The sequence below is a fragment of the Schistocerca serialis genome, chromosome 1 (genome assembly GCF_023864345.2).
Source record: "Schistocerca serialis cubense isolate TAMUIC-IGC-003099 chromosome 1, iqSchSeri2.2, whole genome shotgun sequence".
Classification (NCBI taxonomy): domain Eukaryota; kingdom Metazoa; phylum Arthropoda; class Insecta; order Orthoptera; family Acrididae; genus Schistocerca; species Schistocerca serialis.
In genome coordinates, this window is record NC_064638.1 from 1,160,960,800 (window position 1) to 1,160,983,110 (window position 22,311).

The window sequence follows — 22,311 nt, forward strand, 5'->3', positions numbered from 1 at the left end:
ATGCGCAAGTTCGAAATGGTTCAAATGGCTCTGAGCACTACGGGACTTAACATCTGAGGTCATCAGTTTCCTAGAACTTAGAACTACTTAAACCTAACCAACCTAAGGTATCACACACATCCATGCCCGAGGCAGGATTCGAACCTGCGACCGTAGGAGTCGAGCGGTACGCAACTTCACTCCCGACGTCCATGGCGACGTCCACCTTTGCAAACCGCGACACCATGCAATGCGGTACAGATGGGCCCAACAACATGCCAAATGGACCGCTCAAGATTGGCATCACGTTCTCTTCACCAATGAGTGTCGCATATGCCTTCAACCACAAAATCGTCGGAGACTTGTTTGGAGACAACTGGTCATGCTGAATGTCTTAGACACACTGTCCAGTGAGTGCGGCAAGGTGGAGGTTCCCTGCTGTTTTGGGGTGGCATTATGTGGGGCCGACGTACGTCGCTGGTGGTCATGGAAGGCGCCGTAACGGCTGTACGATACTTGAATGCCACCCTCCGACCGATAGTGCAACCATAGCAGCAGCATATTGGCGAGGCATTCGTCTCCGTGGATGACAATTCGCGCGCGTGTCGTGCACATCTTGTGAATGACTTCCTTCAGGATAACGACATCGCTCGACTAGAGTGGCCACCATGTTCTCCAGACATGAACCCTATGGAACATAACTGGGATGGATTGAAAATGGCTGTTTATGGACGACGTGACCTACCAACCACTCTGAGCTCTGAGGGATCTTCGCCGAATCGTCGTTGAGGAGTGGGACAATCTGGACCAACAGTGCCTTCATGAACTAGTGGATAGTATGCCACGAACAATACAGGCATGCATTACTGCCAGAGGAAGTGCTACTGTGTACAGCAATCTGGACCATCACCTTGACGGTCTCGCTGTATGGTGGTACAACATGCAGTGTTTGGTTTTCATGAGCAATAAAAGTGGCGGAAGTGATGTTTACGTTGATCTCTATTCCAATTTTCTGTAGAGATTCCGGAACTCTCGGAACTGAGATGATGCAAAACTTTTTTTGATGTCTGTATTTATTGATATTTCTGTGCGCAAACCCCTCACAGCAATTCAGAGGTCACCTTCTTTTTTGAATATCTAGCAAGGCACAATTCAGGCCGAAACGACCGCAGAGCGTGCAGTAGGAATATATCAACGTACACTGATAAACCAAAACTTTATGACCACTGCCCATCGCGACGCTGAATTCCTCCTGACGGGGTTGCGGGCACGTGACGCGGTAACAAAAGTATGTAAGAGGAGCAGAGGGTTACGGGGCGTCACCCTAGCAAAGATATGGGCTGCCAAATGGGGAAATCCATTGAGATAAGCGACTTTGACAAAGGGCAAATTATTATTATGCAGAGCCTGTGAAAGAGCATCTCGAAAACGGCGAAGCTGGTCGAATGTTTTCTGGCTACTGTCGTAAGCATCTACGGAAAGACGTAAAAGGACAGTGAAGATACCACTACGTGGTAAACGATTGGACGTCTACGACCCTTCACAGAACGTGGGGTTCGGTGGGTTGTCTGCTCTGTGTGGTAGGATCTATGGCATCTCTGCCGAAAGAGCATAACGCTGGAGCATAGACAAGTGTTTCAGAGCACACCGTTCATTTTGCATTGTTGAACGTGGAGCTCCGCAGCAGACAACCCTACGTGTTCACATGTTGACCCAGTAGCATTTCACTTACGATTGCATGGGGCTATCCGTATTGGACCGTCGATCGGTGGAAATGTGTCGGCTCTTCGAGTGAATCAGATTTTTCCTACACTAGGTCTATGGTCGTCCTCACAATCGCCGTTATCGAGGTGAAGGGTGGCTCGAAACGTGCAGCGCGCCACGGACGCAGGCTGGTGGCAGCAGTGTTATACTATGCGAGACATTCTCCTGGGCCTGCATGGGACGTGTGGTAGTAATCGAAGACACACTGACAGCTTCGAACTACCAGCAATCCTTCATGCTTCTCCGACGGCGGTGTCGTCTTTCAGCAGTGTCTAGATGGGCAATGGATTCACCTTCTTCAGTGCGGATGCGCAAGTACGTCCAATCTCCTGTGGGAATCTCAGGGTAGTGAGCATGGAGGAAATGGATACGGATTGCGAATAGGTGGCGCTCGGTGGGAATGTGGGTCTGCCATGAGGCGTACCGAGATGGTCCGCGCAGGGACGGCTGACCGAAGACTGGGTTTTATTGCCAGGACACTTAGAAAATGTAACACACCTACTAAGGAGACTGCCTACACTGCGCTTGTCCGTCTTCTTTTAGAATGCTGCTGCGTGGTGTGGGATCCTTACCAGATAGGACTGACGGAGTACACCCAAAAACTTCATAAAACGGCAGCACGTTTTGTGTTATAGCGAAATATGGCAGAGAGTGTTGCAGAAATGATACAGGATTTGGGCTGGAAATCATTAAAAGAAAGGCGTTTCTCGTTACGACGGAATCTTCTCACGAAATTCCAATCACCAACTTTCTCCTCCAAATGCGAAAATATTTTTTTGACAGCGACCTACACAGGGAGAAACGATCACCAAGATAAAATAAGGGAAATTCAGAGCTCGTACGGAAAGACATAGGTGTTCATTCTTTCCGCGCGCTATACGAGATTGGAATAATGGAGAGTTGTGAAGGTGATTCGATGAAACCTCTGCCAGGCACTTAAATGTGATTTGCAGAGTATCCATGTAGATGTAGATGTAGATGTAGCGATACACACTTTGTCCCAGATGGCACAGTTGTTAACGCACATGCCTAGTAAGCAGGAGATCCCGCTTCCGAATCGCATTTCGGTACACATTTTCAGTTAAAATGGTTCAAATGGCTCTGAGCACTATGGGACTCAACTGTTGAGGTCATTAGTCCCCTAGAACTTAGAACTAGTTATACCTAACTAACCTAAGGACATCACACACATCCATGCCCGAGGCAGGATTCGAACCTGCGACCGTAGCGGTCTCGCGGTTCCAGACTGCAGCGCCAGAACCGCGCGGCTACTTCGGCCGGCTACATTTTCAGTCGTCGCCGCTGATCCCTCGAAATTTCCCTATGCAGATGACATTAGAAATTCTTCCCTTTCCTTGTACCTTCCTTTCTCGCCCCTCCGCCATCATTTTAAATATAATGTATCACAGCTGCGGATTCAGCATGGTGTCTGTTCCTTCGGTTGTGTTTGACAGAACACACACCACACACCACACATTCATATCAGCATTCATTATGACTTGCCTGATTTGCTTTTCTCATGAAGGATATGTGAATTACGACGAAATCGGTATCACACCTTTCTCCATCAGAGATGAAATGCGCTGCTAATAAATTGCAAGTGCTTAGAGAAGCAGTGCACAATTCCCTTCTCTGCGTTACCACAGATGGCACGTTACTGTTCTCGTACTGCGGAAGTAGAACATGTAACGGGCGAAGTTGTATGTTAATGAAAACAAGAAACTAAAGTTCTAAAAGTTTCGCCAATGAGGAGTTCCCTTGGGATGCCATTGTCTCAGCACGGAAGCAGAACGTAGGCGTTTGGTCTGTCGCTTTTCATTAGAGGCTCCGTGGGACTGCGGTGAAACGGGCTAAGCTGATGTAAATAATGAAGTCGCTAGCTTACAGACGCACCAGCTACTTTTACTATAAACATATTCCGCCACAGAAACTAGCAAACTAATTTCTACCGCGCCCGGGTTCCCGGGTTCGATTCCCGGCGGGGTCAGGGATTTTCTCTGCCTCGTGATGGCTGGGTGTTGTGTGATGTCCTTAGGTTAGTTAGGTTTACGTAGTTCTAAGTTCTAGGGGACTGATGATCATAGATGTTAAGTCCCATAGTGCTCAGAGCCATTTGAACCATTTTTTGAATTGCTACCATATGCTACTGCTGTGTCTTTATTACGGTACAAATGATTGATGACACATAGATGTTTGGCTCTGGCAATGTGTGGTGCTCGCATTGCCTACGGGTAAGGGGGCCGCTCGCGATAAGCCAGAAATCCGGGTTCGAGGCTCAGTCCGGCACAACTTTTTCATTGTCATTCCATTACAAAACATTACACATTCGCAACTGTTAATACACTTCATGGATTTCTACAATGTAGCGTAACCGTGTGTATGCCAGTCATGTTTAGACGATAAATCATCCATCAGTCTCACTAGTCAAAATTCGGTTTTATCGCACTTTCTAACATAAAAGAAATACACTGAGCTGCAACCTTTAAGGTCGAAAGTAACATTGGCATGATGTTTAGCTCCCAGGTAACATAACTCTATGAAACTTGGACTATACATAGAACGAATTGGTGTGAAGAGGTTGAAATATTCAGCCAAACAGCTGCAACCAAAGGTTTATTGAGCCCTTGACCGATGGTTCAAATGGCTCTGAGCACTATGGGACTTAACTGCTGCGGTCATCAGTCCTCTAGAACTTAAACCTAACTAACCTAAAGACAGCACACAACACCCAGCCATCACGAGGCAGAGAAAATCCCTGACCCCGCCGGGAATCGAACCCGGGAACCCGGGCGTGGGAAGCGAGAACGCTACCGCAGGACCACGAGATGCGGGCACCCTTGACCGAGGTTTAGATATTTATAGAATTATCTTCTTCAGAAGCAGACTTCCCGCGAAAGGCAAAGATCTCGAGTTCGAGTCTCGGTCTGGCACACAGTTTTAATCTGCCAGCAAGTTTCATATCAGCGCACACTCCGCTGCAGAGTGAAAATCTCATTGTGTTCTTCAGAAGGAGTTGGCCTTATTACATCTGATGGTGGTATATTACATTAGTTGAAGCTGAGCGGCTCTTGTCATATATAACACTGATATAAAAACCAGGATCATCACATGCCATGACTTAAGACAGCAGCCGGATTACATTCAGCGTGAATAAGAATAAATATACGAATGTATTCGCCCACTGGTAAATGCTCTTGTTTACATAAAATTATAACAGGAGTCCAAAGAGTAAAATGTTTGCATAAAGTAAATATTCACCATGCCAGAGACAAAGGCCAGCTCTATCTCAAACCTTTGGTTTGCAACTAGTAGGCTGATTTTTTCAACCTCTACAAATTTATACAGTTGCTGAATCGCAACCGTGTTTAAAATTTTAAGAGCTGCTGTAATATAGTGCAGTATTGTATGTTAACCGGGGACCTAGAAACAACGGAGAGGCTCTGTCCCTGCCAGGGCCGCAGTGGACCATAACCCCACAACGACTACCGCAGTCCACTTCACCCCTCCGCGCCCCACACCGAACCCAGGGTTATTGTGCTGTTCGGTCCCCGGTGGCCCCCACAGGGAACGTCTCATACCAGACGAGTATAACCCATATGTTTGGGTGGTAGAGAACTGGTGGTGCACGCGTTACGTGGAGAACTTGTTTCCACAGCAGTCGCCGGCTTAGTGTATCTGAGGTGGAATATGGGGAACCAGCACGTATTCGCCGACGCACATGGAAAACCGCCAGAAGACCATCCACAGACTGGCCGGATCACCGGACCTCGACACAAGTCCGCCGGGCGGATTCGTGCCGGGGACCAGGCGCTCCTTCCCGCCCGGAAAGCCGTGCGTTAGACCGCTCGGCTAGCCGGGCGGGCTGTGCAGAAGTTGACTGAAATAAATACGCAGTATGACGAACAGGAATAGCACTTTTATTCAAAGACAGTAATGACACTGATGTCACAGTGATTTATGATGGTGCCCGGATACTACAAGGGGGGGAGAATTGGGGAGGAGGGATTGATTCTTAAAAAGATCACCACCCACCCACGCAATGCATGCTCAGCCACGTGCTACCACGCTGGCCACAAGGTTGGTAAGGATTCCTTGTAGTGGGACTTTCCATTCCTCCACCAGCGCAGTTGGCAACTGTTGGATGGGTGTTGCCCCCTGTGGACTTGCTGTAATACGCCTCCCCAACGCATTCCAAACGTGCTCGATAGGATTTAAGTCGAGGGAACAGTGAGGTCGATCCATTCACCGAATATCCGCTCGTTCCAAACGCTCCTCCACCTGTGAATTATTTCAAAGTGGTCAGCATTATTGTCCCAAAAAAAAAAAAAAAAAAAAAAAGAGGCAGATTACACTGCTGGAGACACACAAACCCGGAAGGAGTACAGTGTCCTAATAGCGGTGGTGACAGTTCAATGTACCGGTTTCAAAGATCTGGAGGTCAGTACTATCGTGTAACATTGTGCTTCCCCACAGTATAACATCTAGACCACCAAAAAGATCACGCTCGAGCATGTTCCAAGGTGCCTTTGTGTCCCCACCTCTCTCCATATGAGGGTACGCCCAGCGCTGTCGATCATGATCATTTTTGTGTAGGGTACGCCAACCGCTGTCGATCATGATCATTTTAGTGTTGCATGAGTGCACAGCCCTCCGAATCTTACCGGTCTAACTTGTCGTCAGTAAGGGAGCACGTTACAGAGCATGCATCGCCGCCCGCGGTGATCACACGTCCTATCAAGAACAATGTCCCACCGTTTGTAATGTCCAGGGAGCCATCACGAATCACGGTAACTTCAGTGTTATTATTGCCATTGAATAAAAATGTCATTTCTCTTCGGCTGTTTCACTGAGCTACGAGGGCCGTTCAGTAAGTAATGCCCCACATTTCTTTTTAAAAAGCCATTAATATACGTAGTCAAACGGACTTGTTTGTGCTTCACATTTGATGTTTGTTCTGCGCGCCGGTGAAGTTTCGAACCGTTCTGGCAGATGGCAGGGCCGTAGTACAGCGTAAAAGCGGCGTCTACATACGTCTCACCTTACAAGCAGTTTGCTGTTATAGAATTCTTGTGTGCATAAAAAGAAACCTCGTTAATCGTCCATAAACGTTTGTGTGCAGTGTACGGTGATGCTGCAGTTGATAGCAGTACAGTTGGGCGATGGGTAAAGAAAGTCACAGTCTGAGGAAACGCAGAATTAGACCTCCATGATCAGCCACGCTCGGTACGTTCTGTCACAGTCACTGCTGAATCGTGCGGATACCATTATTCGTGCTGATCGGCGCATCACAGCTCGACAATTGGATTTACAGTTGTCGGCCAGCATTGGAAGTGCGTCTGCAGTGATCGAGACTCTCGTATATTCAAAGAGGTGTTCACGATGGGTTCCACGAATGCTCACAGCGGACCACAAGGTTCAAAGAAAAGACATTTCATCTGAATTGTTGGAGCTTAAAGATTCTCTACGGGGAACACAGTCAGAAGATGACGAGAGTGTCAGCCATGCAGTCAAAATATGGCTACGCGTACAGGACAAGAGCTTTGACGCAGGGAATACGTGCTCTTCCACAAAATTGGCGTACGATCATAGAACGTGATGGAGACTACGTAGAAAAATAGGACATTGACAAGACATGTTGATTTATATTGTCACCAAAGTCTGACTCTTAAAAACAAATATGTTCTCAGAAAAAAAGTGGGGCATTACTTATTGAACGACCCTCGTATGTTATCTGGGACGGATACATCACGCAAAAATTCTTTATTCTTCAACTTTTGCACGCCATTGTGTTATTAGCATGTCGCAAGTCAAATTAGGTATTCCAAAACTCTTAATATGCTCTCCTTTGATCGCAGATGACTGAACTTAACCGCACACGTCTTAACGCCTTGCCTTTATACCTAGCACAGGTTGGTAGTTGCGAACCACTTCAATGGGTGATTATTCACTTTATTGACGATAACGCACATCTTATTTCTATTTCGTATATCAATTATTTATCTAAAAATAATTATAAAATCATGGTCTAAATACTTCATAATAATAAAGCACTCATCCTACATGATGTATCAAACAGAATTATCCGATTTAAAAAAAAAAAAGATCATAACTATTATGATGCCGGCCAGTGTGGCCGAGCGGTTCTAGGCGCCACAGTCTGGAACCGCGCTACCGCTACGGTCGCAGGTTCGAATCCTGCCTCGGGCATTGATGTATGTGATGTCCTTAGGTTAATTAGGTTTAAATAGTTCTAAGTTCTAGGGGACTGATGACCTCAGATGTTAAGTCCCGTAGTGCTCAGAGCCATTTGAACCACTTCAACGATTATGATACTTGAGATGTATGTGTGAACAAAGTACTGCTGGAAAGAGCAAATTCTCGAGTTTTACGTGGTTCCCGCTAGGTAGCAGCAGTGTGCTGTCACTTCAGTTCTAGTAAAAAAGGTGTTAGGACAACAGAAAGCGTTTTGTGGTCTACGTTTTGCGCAGTGCGGGTCTGTAATAACTGTTCAGCGTGACTTTCGCGCTATGTATGGTGTGGATCCTCCTACAGCATAGAGCATTAGACGATTGCCTTAACAATTCCGAGAGACAGGTTGTTTGTGTAAAGGCAAATCGTCGGGCCGTCCCCGAGTGTCTGACACAGACGTCGAAAGCATCCGCCATAGTTTCGCAAGGAGTCCGCAGAAATCCGTTCGCCGTGCAGTTCAAAATGCGCCAGATGTCGGCCTGGCGTGTGTTGCGTCAACGTTTACGCATGAATCCATACAAAATTCAGCTACTGCAAGCTCTTCGTGAAGGTGACAAACAACAACGTGTGGAGTTCTGTAATTTCGTTCTTGGCAAAATGGAGCACGACAGTTTTCTTCCACGCTTAGTGTTTAGTAACGAGGCAACATTCGATTTAAATAGAAAAGTGAACCGTTATAATGTGAGAATATGGGGTACAGAACAACCACATGAACTTGTGCAGCATGAGAGGGACTCTCCAAAATTTAATGTGTTTAGTGCTATTTCACGGGAAGAGGTGTGTGGTCCATTCTTCTTTGAAGAGAACACTGTTGCAGGAAGCACTTACATCGATACGCTTGAGAACTTTCTTTCCCCACAGTTGGAGACTTCAGCGACTTCATTTACCAACAGGATGGGGTACCGCCACACTGGCATCTGGAAGTGTGGCAATTTTTAAATCAAAGTATTACTGAACGACGGATCGGTCGTACTGGACCAAATGATTCACCCTTACATTACTGGCCTCCAATATCACCGGACGTAACTATATGTGATTATTTCGTAGAAGGTTTATAAAAGACTTAATATGCCCCCGTTACCAGCAACAATGAATGAACTGAGACATTGCGTAACAGCAGCTGTGGAAGCTGTAACTCAAGACATCCTCGCTGCAGCTTGGGAACAATCTGAATACCGCATTGACATATGCCATGCATCGCAAGGGGTCGATTGAACACCTATGAATAGGTACGAAAGAAAACTTTTTGTGTTTTCCGTTCATCGAAAAACAATATTCATTTTATATGTTTATAAGTTTCATAAATATAGACATGCCAAGTCGGATATTCTTTTTGGTACACCCTGTATTTCGGAAACTATCTGGAGAATAGTTTAGGTGCTATTAACTAGGCAAAAGGATAATCGCCTCTAGCTTACACCGTTGTTCAGTAATAATATTTGTCTCGCCAAACATCTGTAAATCACGTTTGACAAAGAAAATACAGCAGCTACTCAGAACACAAGCAGTTTCTGGCGCAATTTTCAACGAGTGCTGTACTCTGTCCGTCGTTGCCTAAATCCCAGTTCGTGACGTCATACGACTGCTGTTATAGCCTGACTCACACTTTAACTATAGGACTAAAGTAATGCTACAGAATGCACGTATCGCGAGTCTAGGGCACTTGTAGTACTCGCTTTACACTGGAAACAAGAGAAATAGAGTTGCGTAATAATTGATACTATAGCGTTATTTTGCATAACGCTTTCACATTCCTTCATACGAAACCAAACAGTCTGCTATTCAACTTAATTATTCTTGAAATATGTTCGTTCGTGAAATTTTTCTATGATATTTTGCAATGGTGGGCTGCGCGGAGTTTGTAATCCTTTTATTAATTACTTGTTGTGCGAATACTCGTCTACTGGAATTTCAGCGCTGAGATTCCCCGTGCGGGCGACGTCCATGATCCATCCACAGGAGGGAGGAGGTAATTAGCGCGGAACACGCGCCACCACTCCTTGCTAATTAATTATTTTCCACTAATTAGAATTAATTTGTAGAGACCGCGAGAAATATTTGTTGCGCGTCCCCGAATACGGTGGAGCGAAATGGCGCTGCTACTGAACTACGGTGACGCAAATAAGGGTTGGATTTCGTTAGGAGACTCACGAATTCCCCGGAGATGATCTAATTACCTCTTGTTTGCGCAAACGTGTTAACAGCGCTTCACTGGTAAAGGCTGGCGGGAACTGGATGTGCAGAGCGTGGGCAGTGACATCCAAATGGATGTTTTATGGCCGACAGTTGAAATGCTAGCATCGTATTCAGTGTTCCACGTTGTATATGTTTCCTGTGTCGGACCAAGCTACACTATATGGTGGCACAAACGCACCGTCACTACGAGAACATACGGTTACTCAATAATGGTGATCTAGCTACGTCAAAAGTTCAGTAATTCCAAATTACGACTGCCAGTCCATCACCATGTAACGAAAAATTCTTACGTTTGTAAAAATGAACAATTTCGATTGCTTAGGTGCTTCCACAGAACATTTACTGATTGACAGCAATTGTGATGACGGTTCACAGTAGTGAACAATCGAAGACTGTTATATTACTTTAGACAAAGAGTCTCTCAAAATATATGCGACCATCTTTTGTATTGAATGGTAATAAACTTGTCTGGTCAAAAAATATAATTGTTATTTATCAACTCATTACGCAGTTCTGGATGAAATCATTAAATGTGTGATATGCTAAATACAATGTAAAACTAGATATTAAAAGACATACATTGTAACAACTTAAGGAAACAGTGTAACAGATCTGTCAAAAATCGATAAAAAGTGCCCTGTCGCATCTATTCCATTTCGTAATACCATCGGTGCCCAAACTGACTCAAGCAGTCCACCTCACACAGAGTTAACAATTGTGTTAGTAGGTGGTGTTAGTGACAGTATGCCCATGACAACAGACAAACTGTTGTATGAGAACGCTTATTAAAAAAGAGTATCTGTGATTCAACTTATATATGAATAAAATTTTTATTAATAAAGGACTCACAGGACACAGTAACAATACCGCAGGTGTTGTATTAAGAGCTCTCAAATTTAGAGGTATGGAAATGTAGATTAGATTAAAAGAAATCGATCAAGAGCAGTGGAGGGGTTTATACTAAATAAATTAATAATAGGCGGTACTTACGCTCCATGATACGCAAAACAGGTTAGAACATCGTTGCAGACGATTCGAAAGTAACATGCCACATTTAAAGGAACGCAAAATCTCGAAGATTGGTGAAGTTTTACAGAGGATAGAATTTAGCACGAACTTCAGTGAGAGATTAGGAATCAGCTTCAAATAGTAATATTTTTCTTTTTTCCCCCAGGTAGTAACAAAACTGCACTTAAACAGCAGGGCTCAAAAATAATAATTTTCCCCACACAATAATAATGAGAATAGCTTATGCCAATTAGTTTTTTTAAATAGTTTAAAATTGAAACAGTTACCAGCTGATCGCGGTATATTACAATAGGTGCACGTACACTCAAGATCAGAAAAGCAGAACAACTCTCTGGACATTAGACTAGTATGCTCTGCAGAAATGATTAGCATTTCAGTCACAATGGTCCAGCATGTGTCCTGTTGTGTAGTAAGCACAGGTTCAGCCATGGGCACTGTAAAGTTGTTCCATGAGTGATAGAATCGACGCGTAAAAGGCACGAATGACTTAGTATGGTATAGCAATCCATGCTGCATTGATCTGGTTCCAAAGTTCATCTATGGTGGTTGGCATTGGGTCACGGTGCTGCACCCGTCGTTTCACCATATCCCACACATTTTCGATTGGCGTGAAGTATGGTGATCTGGTGGGCCAGGGCAAAAGGCTGACATCCTGTGACACCAAGAATAATCGTGCGTTGTCTTGTTGAAAAATGGCGTCTTGGGTGTTGTGCAGAAAGGGTATGGCTCTGGGCCGCAGAATGTCATTCACGTAGGTCTCACTGGTCACAGTGACCTGGATACACGCGTTGCACTGCTGAAACACTTCATCCCACACATTCTCTCATGCCAATAATGCACCCTCTTTCAGACTCATTGATCTGACAGTACGGTTCGCGCATACATCTGCGAGTAATCCTGCACGTTTGCTCCAGTCACGCTGATCCATTCATTACCTTCGGTTTGTAGCGACATCGCTGTTTACCTTGAACCGCAAAGTGTCGACATGGTTCAAATGCTAACCTTTTCTGCAGAAGTTATACTGTATGTTTTGTATGTTAACCGGGGACCTAGAAACGACAGAGAGGCTCAATCCCCGCCGCAGCCGCAGTGGTCCACAAGCCCACGACGACTACCGCAGTCCACTTCACCCCTCCGCAGACCCACACCGAACCCAGGGTTATTGTGCGGTTCGGCCCCCGGTGGACCCCCAGGGAACGTCTCACACCAGACGAGTATACCCCTATGTTTGTGTGGTAGAGTAATGGTGATGTACGCGTACGTGGAGAACTTTTTTGCGCAGCAATCGCCCGACATAGTGTAACTGAGGCGGAATAATGGGAACCAGCCTGCATTCGCCGAGGCAGATGAAAAACCGCCTAAAAACCATCCACATACTGTCACCGGACCTCGACACAAATCCGCCGGGCGGATTCGTGCCAGGGACCGGCGCTCCTTCCCGCCCGGAAAACCGTGCGTTAGAGAGCACGGCCAACCGGGCGGGCTATGCAGAACTTACTAATGTACGTGCACTATGAATATGAGCGTCCTATCTCTAGTCGTTCAAGGAGTTCTGCTTTTTTCTGAACATGAATGTATATACAACACGTGGCCCCACAAAAAGGCACACGGAGGCCCCCGTTTCCGGGCTCGATATACGTCACAGCTTCGCTAAACAGGCTACTGGCAGGAAACCCAAATAGAACCATATCCATAACTCACTAATATTGCCCAAGAGCGGCCAATAATGGAACGAAACAGTGCAGACATAAACGTACGTGTACAGGACACTGCATATAGTACTTCTCCTCGCCTTGTGTCCTTTTTCTTTTTAGGCACTTTGTGGAAACAGGGGATGTACAGTGTCAGTGAGCGAGCCCACTTCACATACATACAATGCGACAATTATTGAACTATATGAAAAAACGTAAATTACTTATAAAATTCGGCGTGCACACACTTTATTCAACATGTAGATGTCATTACAGGTATTCGGATTTAGGTTATGACATGTTCGATGTGCCTGCTATCATTGGCGATGATGTGGCGCAGACGAATACCGAAATTCTGTACGACCCGCTGAAGTGTCGAAACATCGATGCTGTGGATGACCTGAATGGCTGTTCCCAGTTCAGAAATAGTTTTCGGGTTTTTTCTGTACACCTTGTCTTTAATATAGCCGCACAAAATGGAGTCGCATGGGTTCATATCTGGAGAATATGGTGGTCAATCGTGGCCCATGCCAGTGGCATCTCGTTACCCCAGAGCCACAATTCGCTCCCAAAATTTGCTCCTCCAGGACATCAAATACTCTTCTGCTTCTATGGGGCCGATTCCTGCCTTGTCGAAATCGTCACCTTGAATATAGGGGATGAAATCATCTTCCAAAACCATCACGTACCGTTCGGTAGTCACCGTGCCATCAACGAATATCGCACCGATATTTGATGACTGAATACCTGCCCAGTACACAGTCAACCGTTGAGGGTGATGAGACTACTCGATCGCGAAATGTGGATTCTCAGTCCCCCAAATGCGCCACTTTTCCTTATTGATAAACCCATCCAAATGTGCTTCTTCGATAAGCCAAACCATATAGGGCATACTAATTCCCATCATGCCCGTGACCAACTAACGCAAACCGTTCAGAAGCTATGGGGATTTAAGTTCATATAGTTCAATAATTGCCACTCTATATGAACAACTAGGGCTACAGTGATAGCAGTAGTTCTCAGGGCACGTCGCAAGGGCCTCATTACGACAAACAAACCGTTCCACGGGAACCAGTATTACCACGGTCACCAAAAGAAATGAATATGCATGGAGCCGTCAGCAGAGTAAGGCATTTATCCTGACCACCCCCAAGCAAAATTCGTCACTTATGGCAAGAACGAGGTTAGCTCACTCCAGGCCAAATTCAGACTTCATCAACGCCTCTGAATGTGAAAATATATTGCTGTAGGGAGAAATGGTCATTGTAATAAACTATGAAATATTTTAAAAGTTCGTTTTTCCGCATGCTGTCAGAGAGTGGAATGACAGAGGAATAGCGTGCAACTGGTTCTACGAAGCCTCTGCCAGGAACTTTAGTGTGAACTGCAGAGTAGTCATGCAGATGTAATATAGAAAGCGACACAAATCGAAACAGCTCAGTGCATAAATTTCAGCCAAAATTTTAAAATGAGTGTTTTGTGGTACATCAAAATTACAAACATCTCAATAAATGTAAACCATAAAAATTTGTAAGGGAAGGAGGGGGGGGACACGTACGACGATTACGGGGAACCAATGCCAGTTATGGTCGGTAATGCTTGTAACTCCTAGTTCGGTCATAGAATCCCTCCTAACATGGCCGTAGCTGCAGCGTGTCAGAGTGCCTGTGGTAAATCTAGAAACATAGCGCATGTGGGATTATTCGGTATGCCAGTTTCAACCAGCTATTTAAACAATAGTACATGACAGTAAAAGTTGTGAAAAATATCTGGTACGTAGTAGTCCAAAATTATACCAACCTATTGAAGACAGTAGTTCACAAGAGTCACAAATACGGCACAAGGAACAACGCAAATTCATGACTTAGTAGCAAGTTACACTACTAGCATAAAATAGTTTTCAATAGATTGTGGCCCTATAGCACAAAACATCAACCACCAGTCTGGGTAGTTTAATTAATCAGTGAGATGCCGTCCCTGTACAACAAAGAATAGTACGAGAAAGCCATGCTTGAGATGTCATGGCATGAGGAAGACTTTTCTTATTTCTGAATGAAAACTATCAAGAGAGAAAGATTTGGTGCGAGAATATTGTACCTTATTTCCAACTGTGGTGTTTAGAGAAGGGTCTTATAAACATTAACTACAAGAAATGATGCAGAATTCTATACGTTTCTATTTTTCGCCGCAGTTACAACTTACTGATTTTATTGCTGCTAGGGTGTTTCCATTTCAGTGTGGAAATTCTTGGGACATTATTATAAGCAGCAGTAAATAGGTAATTTGTACTATTTTGTACCATTCTAACTCACATCAAAAGCCAAAAGCTTGCAACATAACTAGAATCACAGTCGAAAAATATCGTTTGCGGTTGAAGAACAAACTTCCAGTATTTGTAGGTGCTACCAATCTGACGCGCTCACTATGAATTGCTGCAAAATAATTATCGGAACCCCAACAAATTCCCAGTGTATTTGATGAGTGGAGGTAGCCATACCGGTGCCAGATTTTTTGAACAGCTGTCAGCACTTCAGGACGAACGTACTTATAGCTTTGGAGAGATGAAAGTGACCGATAAGATTCGCTTGTGGCAATGAACCTAAAACAAACTTAATTTATATTAATTGCTTTTATATAACTGCCACGTGATCCATAAATATTATACAGTATGTTAGTATTTATAAATTATAGAGCGCAGCAATCAGTCGTCCTTTTTTGTAGGTTTTATTTGTCAAATCCAGATTTCGGCTAGTGCTGTTGTTGTTTTTACAGTTTTGCTGGAGGGCTGGAGCGAAATGTCTGTGCGATTACAGGAACTCGTCAAGTCTGACAACTGTTGTTGCTGTTATTTCAGTAGCATCGGAGCACCTGGGCGCCCTGTCCGTGCAGTTGCAGGTTCTTGACATATCTGACATGTGTTGCTGTTGTTGTTGTTGTTGTTTCAGTGGTATCGGAGTGCTGGGTCGGCCTTTGTCGGCTGTTGCACGTGCCCACCAAGTCTGACAATTGTAGTAGCAGTGCTAGGAGTAGCTTTTGTTGTTGTTTGAGTTGTTTCAATGGTGCTGGGCTGTGCAGCATGTATGGCTGAGGGTGCCTGTGGAGTCAGAACTCTGTTGTTGTTGTTGTTGTTTCAATGTTGTTGAAGTGCCTGGGAAGTCAGTGTGTGCGACAGCAGGAGCTCATGAAGTCTGACAACTGTTGTTGTTGTTTCAGTGGTTTCGGAGCGCTGGGGCGGCCAGTGCGTGCGGCTGAGGGTGCTCGTTAAGTCCGACAACTGCGGCGAGAACCAGGACTGCTCAGCCAAGGGCGTCTGCTTCTCCAACATCTCCATGGTGAGTGTCGCCGCTCCTGTCTGTGTGGTCAGTTGTTACATATGGTCACAACAGCGGGCATAAGTACATTGTTGTGTCTACTGTAATTCAAAGATGAAAGGAAAATTCTCTTGCAATCAGTGCACTCTGGCATTTATATTGAATATGTATCACTAGTGTCCAACAATCTGAGTCACAGTTTACAGATTCTTAGTTTTTTAAGTCATGAACTACCTGGGTGGAGAATTCTCTAAATGTCTACTGTATGTTTTACTGACTGAATATATCTGAGTTCGATAGCAGAATGGAATGTACAAGTCATATTTACATCCCTACTCAGTTACAAAAGGTGAACTTGAAGTCTACCAACTAAATTTATGAGATTATTCAGGGATATTTTCTGAGTATTTCACTTTATTGGATCCGTGGTCTCCGGTAACTCGCTTCAAAGTAATTACGTAATCGCCGGCCGCGGTGGTCTAGCGGTTCTAGGCGCTCAGCCCGGAACCGCGGGACTGCTACCGTCGCAGGTTCGAATCCTGCCTCGGGCATGGATGTGTGTGTTGTCCTGAGGTTAGTTAGGTTTAAGTAGTTCTTTGTTCTAGGGGACTGATGACCTCAGCAGTCCCATAGTGCTCAGAGCCATTTAATTACGTAATTATGTTTCAGACTGTTACCTCAGTCACCTTCCCAACAGTGAAAAAGCCTGTAGCTAGTAATATGCAGTCACCAAAACTAACAACACATGTGTTCAGTCTGTGTACGCTGCAGTGTGTAGAAAATGCGAAAGTGCTCTTTCACAGCTATTGTTCAAAATTTCGACCTCCCTCGTCATGCAAATTACACAGTGGTACACAGTAGACTGTGTTACACGCTAAAAATCCAGGTTTTCGACATACTACTTCTACGTTGCGACGATCCTAGCACACCAAGTCGATATGAACATCGACTGTAGTCTCGTAAACTAGTGTAATATGGTCAGTAAGATGAAGAGGCATTGATGTTCCATTTTTGGCTACTATACTAGTTCCGCGACCGCTGCTTCGCTCTCGCAGACTGTATGGCCTGCTGACATTTTTTAAAATTTTATTTAGTCGAATTTTTATGTTGTTCACAAACTGCAATACCTTCTAAGCTTTTCTGGCTAATTGAGGCATATAAGCAAGGTAGTTTTCGAAGGTACTTCTGACGAAAAAGCGATTTTCGTAACTGGAGTCCAAAGTTTTCATTAATCATGCCTTTTGCGTTCTTGTAGAGATATTTCCATAGCAACTTTCATCCTGTAACAAATATTTCTATATATCTAACCGAGAACTAAAGTACCAATTTTCATAAATTTAGCTTTCAAATTTTTAAATCAACGAAAAATTTTCTTAAACAATTTTCATCCGCTATTGCACTCCCTTAGGGGTTGAATATCCAGAAAAACTGAAACATGTATTTTTTATTTTCAACCGATAAGTCTAACACCAATTGTCATGGATGCAGCCTTAAAAACCCTTCAGTTAAAAAAAGTTCACATAATATTTTGCCCCCACAGTGGTTGAACTGCCAAAAATGCTGAATCAGATGTTTTATATTTCCTGACTGGGAAACCCAATGGCAGTTTTGGGGTGCTACTGGCTTCAAAATTTCCTTAATAGTGGCATGCTTTGAAAAATACTTTCATTCCCTACGTCACCCCCTTAGGAGTGGCATTTTGGACAATCCCTTGTTAATAAATATCTGCTGCATAAGGTCCACATCCTCTCCAAACTTCAAGTTTCTGTCATTTGCTTTTGGACTGGGCGATGATGAGTTAATAAATCACTCTGACCATATTTCACCTCCTTAGGAGTTACAGTTCCACAAACAGTGAAACACGTATTTTTTCGCCTGTAACTGAGAAGCAAAACACCAGCTGTCAATGATTTAGCTTTAAAAATGTTTTCGCAAGGGAATATTTTCATAAAAAATCTCACCACCTATTTCACCCCCTTAGGCGTTGAATTTCCAAAATCAGTGATATGCGTATGATTAATTTGTAACAGAGAAGCGAAATACAAATTTTCATAGATTTAGTTTTAAAAATGCTTTCGTAGTAAAATATTTGCATAAAAAACTCATATCATATTTCACCATCTTAGGGGTTCAGTTTCCAAAAACACTGAAACACGTATTTTTTTAAAATTTTAACCGAAATACCAAATACCAGTGTTCATAGATCCAGCTGTAAAACTACTTTGGTAGTTCTTTATTGATGATATATTTTCAAGAAAAGCTTTCACCCACTATTCTCTCCCAAAGGGTTAAATCTCCAAAACTGCTGAAACACCTATTTCCTAATTTCTGACCGAGTAACCAAATACCAATTTTCGTAGGTCTATCTTCAAAATCGTCTTTCAAAAAAACCGTTCATCCCCTATTTCACCCCGCTTGGGTTGTCATTTCGAAAAATACCTTCTTAAATGTCTTCTATAGTATAAGAACCACACCTTCTCCAGGTTTGACGTTTCTATTCTTAGCGATTTGGGCTGGGCGGTGATGAGTCAGTCAGGCAGTCAGGAAATTGCTTTTTATGTACAAAGATTGGTATTTTTTTACCCCCTGGTATCATATTCTCTATTAGCTGATTTGCTATCAATCTATGTAATTATTTGTTGCAAAAGGTTTTTGCTTACACAACAATTCTTTGTTGACGTAGTTTCTCTCCATAAATTACTACACTTTTTCGATGAGTTGGTCCTCTGTCTTAACTACGTTGCACAATTCATCGGTTAAGACAATATTGCAAAAGTGCAGATCAGTGGGATATTTGCTGTTCTTAAGTTTTATTGTGCAACACCATGGAACATTCAAGAAAATTTGGAAAGATTCAATAGTATTCGTGCATATTCGTAAAACGTCGAAAATATTATAGACCAACCTCGAATTTTCTTCTTGGAAAATATATTCATGCGAAAGAGACTGATGTCCTGGTGACTTTCTGACCACCACGATGTGATGGTGATCACTTCAAACAATATCTACATCTACATCTACATCCATAATCCGCAAGCCACCTGACGGTGTGTGGCGGAGAGTACCTTGAGTACCTCTATCGGTTCTCCCTTCTATTCCAGTCTCGTATTGTTCGTGGAAAGAAGGATTGTCGGTATGCCTCTGTGTGGGCTCTAATCTCTCTGATTTTATCCTCATGGTCTCTTCGCGAGATATAGGTAGGAGGGAGCAATATACTGCTTGACTCTTCGGTGAAGGTATGTTCTCGAAACTTTGACAAAATCACGTACCGAGCTACTGAGCGTCTCTCCTGCAGAGTCTTCCATTGGAGTTTATCTATCATCTCCGTAACGCTTTCGCGATTACTAAATGATCCTGTAACGAAGCGTGCTGCTCTCCGTTGGATCTTCTCTATATCTTCTATCAACCCTATCTGGTACGGATCCCACACTGCCGAGCAATATTCATGCAGTGGGCGAACAAGCGTACTGTAACCTACTTCCTTTGTTTTCGGATTGCATTTCCTTAGGATTCTTCCAATGAATCTCAGTCTGGCATCTGCTTTACCGACGATCAACATTATATGATCATTCCATTTTAAATCACTCCTAATGCGTACTCCCAGATAATTTATGGTGTTAACTGCTTCCAGTTGCTGACCTGCTATTTTGTAGCTAAATGATAAAGGATCTATCTATCTGTGTATTCGCAGCACATTACACTTGTCTACATTGAGATTCAATTGCCATTCCCTGCACCATGCGTCAATTCGCTGCAGATCCTCCTGCATTTCAGTACAATTTTCCATTGTTACAACCTCTCGATACACCACAGCATCATCTGCAAAAAGCCTCAGTGAACTTCCGATGTCATTCATCAGGTCATTTATGTATATTGTGAATAGCAACGGTCCCTTGACACTCCCCTGCGGCACACCTGAAATCACTCTTACTTCGGAAAACTTCTCTCCATTGAGAATGACATGCTGCATCCTGTTATCTAGGAACTCCTCAATCCAAGCACACAATTGGTCTGATAGTCCATATGCTCTTACTTTGTTCATTAAACGACTGTGGGGAACTGTATCGAACGCCTTGCAGAAGTCAAGAAACACGGCATCTACCTGTGAACCCGTGTCTATGGCCCTCTGAGTCTCGTGGACGAATAGCGCGAGCTGGGTTTCACATGACCGTCTTTTTCGAAACCCATGTTGATTCCTACAGAGTAGATTTCTAGGCTCCAGAAAAGTCATTATACTCGAACACAATACGTGTTCCAAAATTCTGCAACTGATCGACGTTAGAGATATAGGTCTATAGTTCTGCACATCTGTTCGACGTCCCTTCTTGAAAACGGGGATGACCTGTGCCCTTTTCCAAGCCTTTGGAACGCTACGCTCTCCTAGAGACCTACGGTACACCGCTGCAAGAAGGGGGCCAAGTTCCTTCGCGTACTCTGTGTAAAATCGAACTGGTATCCCATCAGGTCCAGAGGCCTTTCCTCTTTTGAGCGATTTTAATTGTTTCTCTATCCCTCTGTCGTCTATTTCGATATCTACCATTTTGTCATCTGCACTGCCACAACAGTCACCACCGCACAACCACTACAGCGCCCTATGGGGGTAGCAAAATACACTGTGGTGGTTCTTTTTTACGTATTTTGGTCTCTATATGTTGTGTTAAGTTGGAGTTAGTATTACTCTGCCTGCTTCACAAGTGAAAAATTATTTACGTCATTCACTTAAGTATGGTGCTTCTCGCAGTTAGTTTGCCCACACACTGTTTCTATGTTAAAAGACACCGCCAACACACAACATTTCAGATATACAGCTACATAATTAATTACTTGTTTTGCTTTTGAGAAATTGCAATACTGGGGAGATTCTCGCAATTTCCGTTAAACGGGGGTCAAAGAACTTACTGAAATCACGTTACATTAACATGATGCAATATTTAAAAAATTGACTACTATTATTGTTGCAAAGGAAGGACTGCTAATCAAGATAAATCTCATACTTTTACATTTGTTTTTATTATTTGTCAAAAGTAGCAAATATTAAAATTATTTATTACGACTCTGGGCCGTTATCATTTATTTAGAACAATGGCGTTGACCACTGCACCAATGTTCCCCTATAAAATTTGAATAAATCATTGCCGTATATCACTTCATGGATATAGGATCTGCTACAATAAAATATTTGCGTCACTTTTAAGTAGCATTCGATTATATTTAGTCTAAATATTATATGAAACTTGCACGTTTTCGTGCTTCGTCACAAAATGGCTTCTTACAGTACGAAGAAACAAAAGGGAAATCTGTGCCGCGCGGGATTAGCCGAGCGGTCTTCGGCGCCGCAGTCATGGACTGTGCGGCTGACCCCTGCGGAGGTTCGAGTCCTCCCTCGGGCATGGGTGTGTGTGTGTTTGTCCTTAGGATAATTTAGGTTAAGTAATGTGTAAGCTTAGGGGTGATGACCTTAGCAGTTAAGTCCCATAAGATTTCACACATATTTGAACATTTTTTGGAAATCTGGGCGATCCTTTTTCAAAAGGAAAAGATATTACAATAATAATCGCAGATTGTATTAGTTTATATAGCCTTTGTGATATTTCTGCGATAATATTTATTTCGTTACGACGTCAGTTTTGCTGAATTTGCGAAATTCTTCAATATTTTTTCACGTTATGTGGCGTACCACCACAGCGCAATAACCACTTACTGGCTTCTAGTCTTTTCGGAGGGAACTTCAACTTCACTCACAAGCAATGTAATTTGTATATATGCTGAATCCTCTCTGCTATGAAAAGAACACGGGGAGCGACCAAATAGTGGGAATGTTGACCGAAGTAAACGTCTTGTGGTTTATTAGGCCGCGTCATATTTTCTCTAAGATAATCGACGTTTCGACGCCTCATCTGGGATCTTCCTCAGGATACACTACTGTTAAAACAGTGTTCGATTACCTTAGAGGAAATATGACGCAACCTAATAACCGACAAGATTTTAACTTCAGTGACAACAGCCACGAAAGCCTGCAGATTTACATAGCGGGAATGTTGATTTCTACGTTTCAGCTACAGTTCCAAGCGGTGGGCTTTCGGACCGTTATC

General features: G+C 43.6%; 1 protein-coding gene across 1 annotated transcript in view; it reads left to right on the plus strand.

Moving 5' to 3' along the window:
• LOC126456182 (delta and Notch-like epidermal growth factor-related receptor) overlaps positions 1-22,311 on the plus strand; it is a 554,374-nt gene that overhangs the window by 252,920 nt on the left and 279,143 nt on the right. The window contains exon 6 of the mRNA XM_050091938.1: positions 16,122-16,240. Coding sequence (XP_049947895.1) covers positions 16,122-16,240 — 119 coding nt within the window. The remainder of the gene's footprint in view (positions 1-16,121; positions 16,241-22,311) is intronic.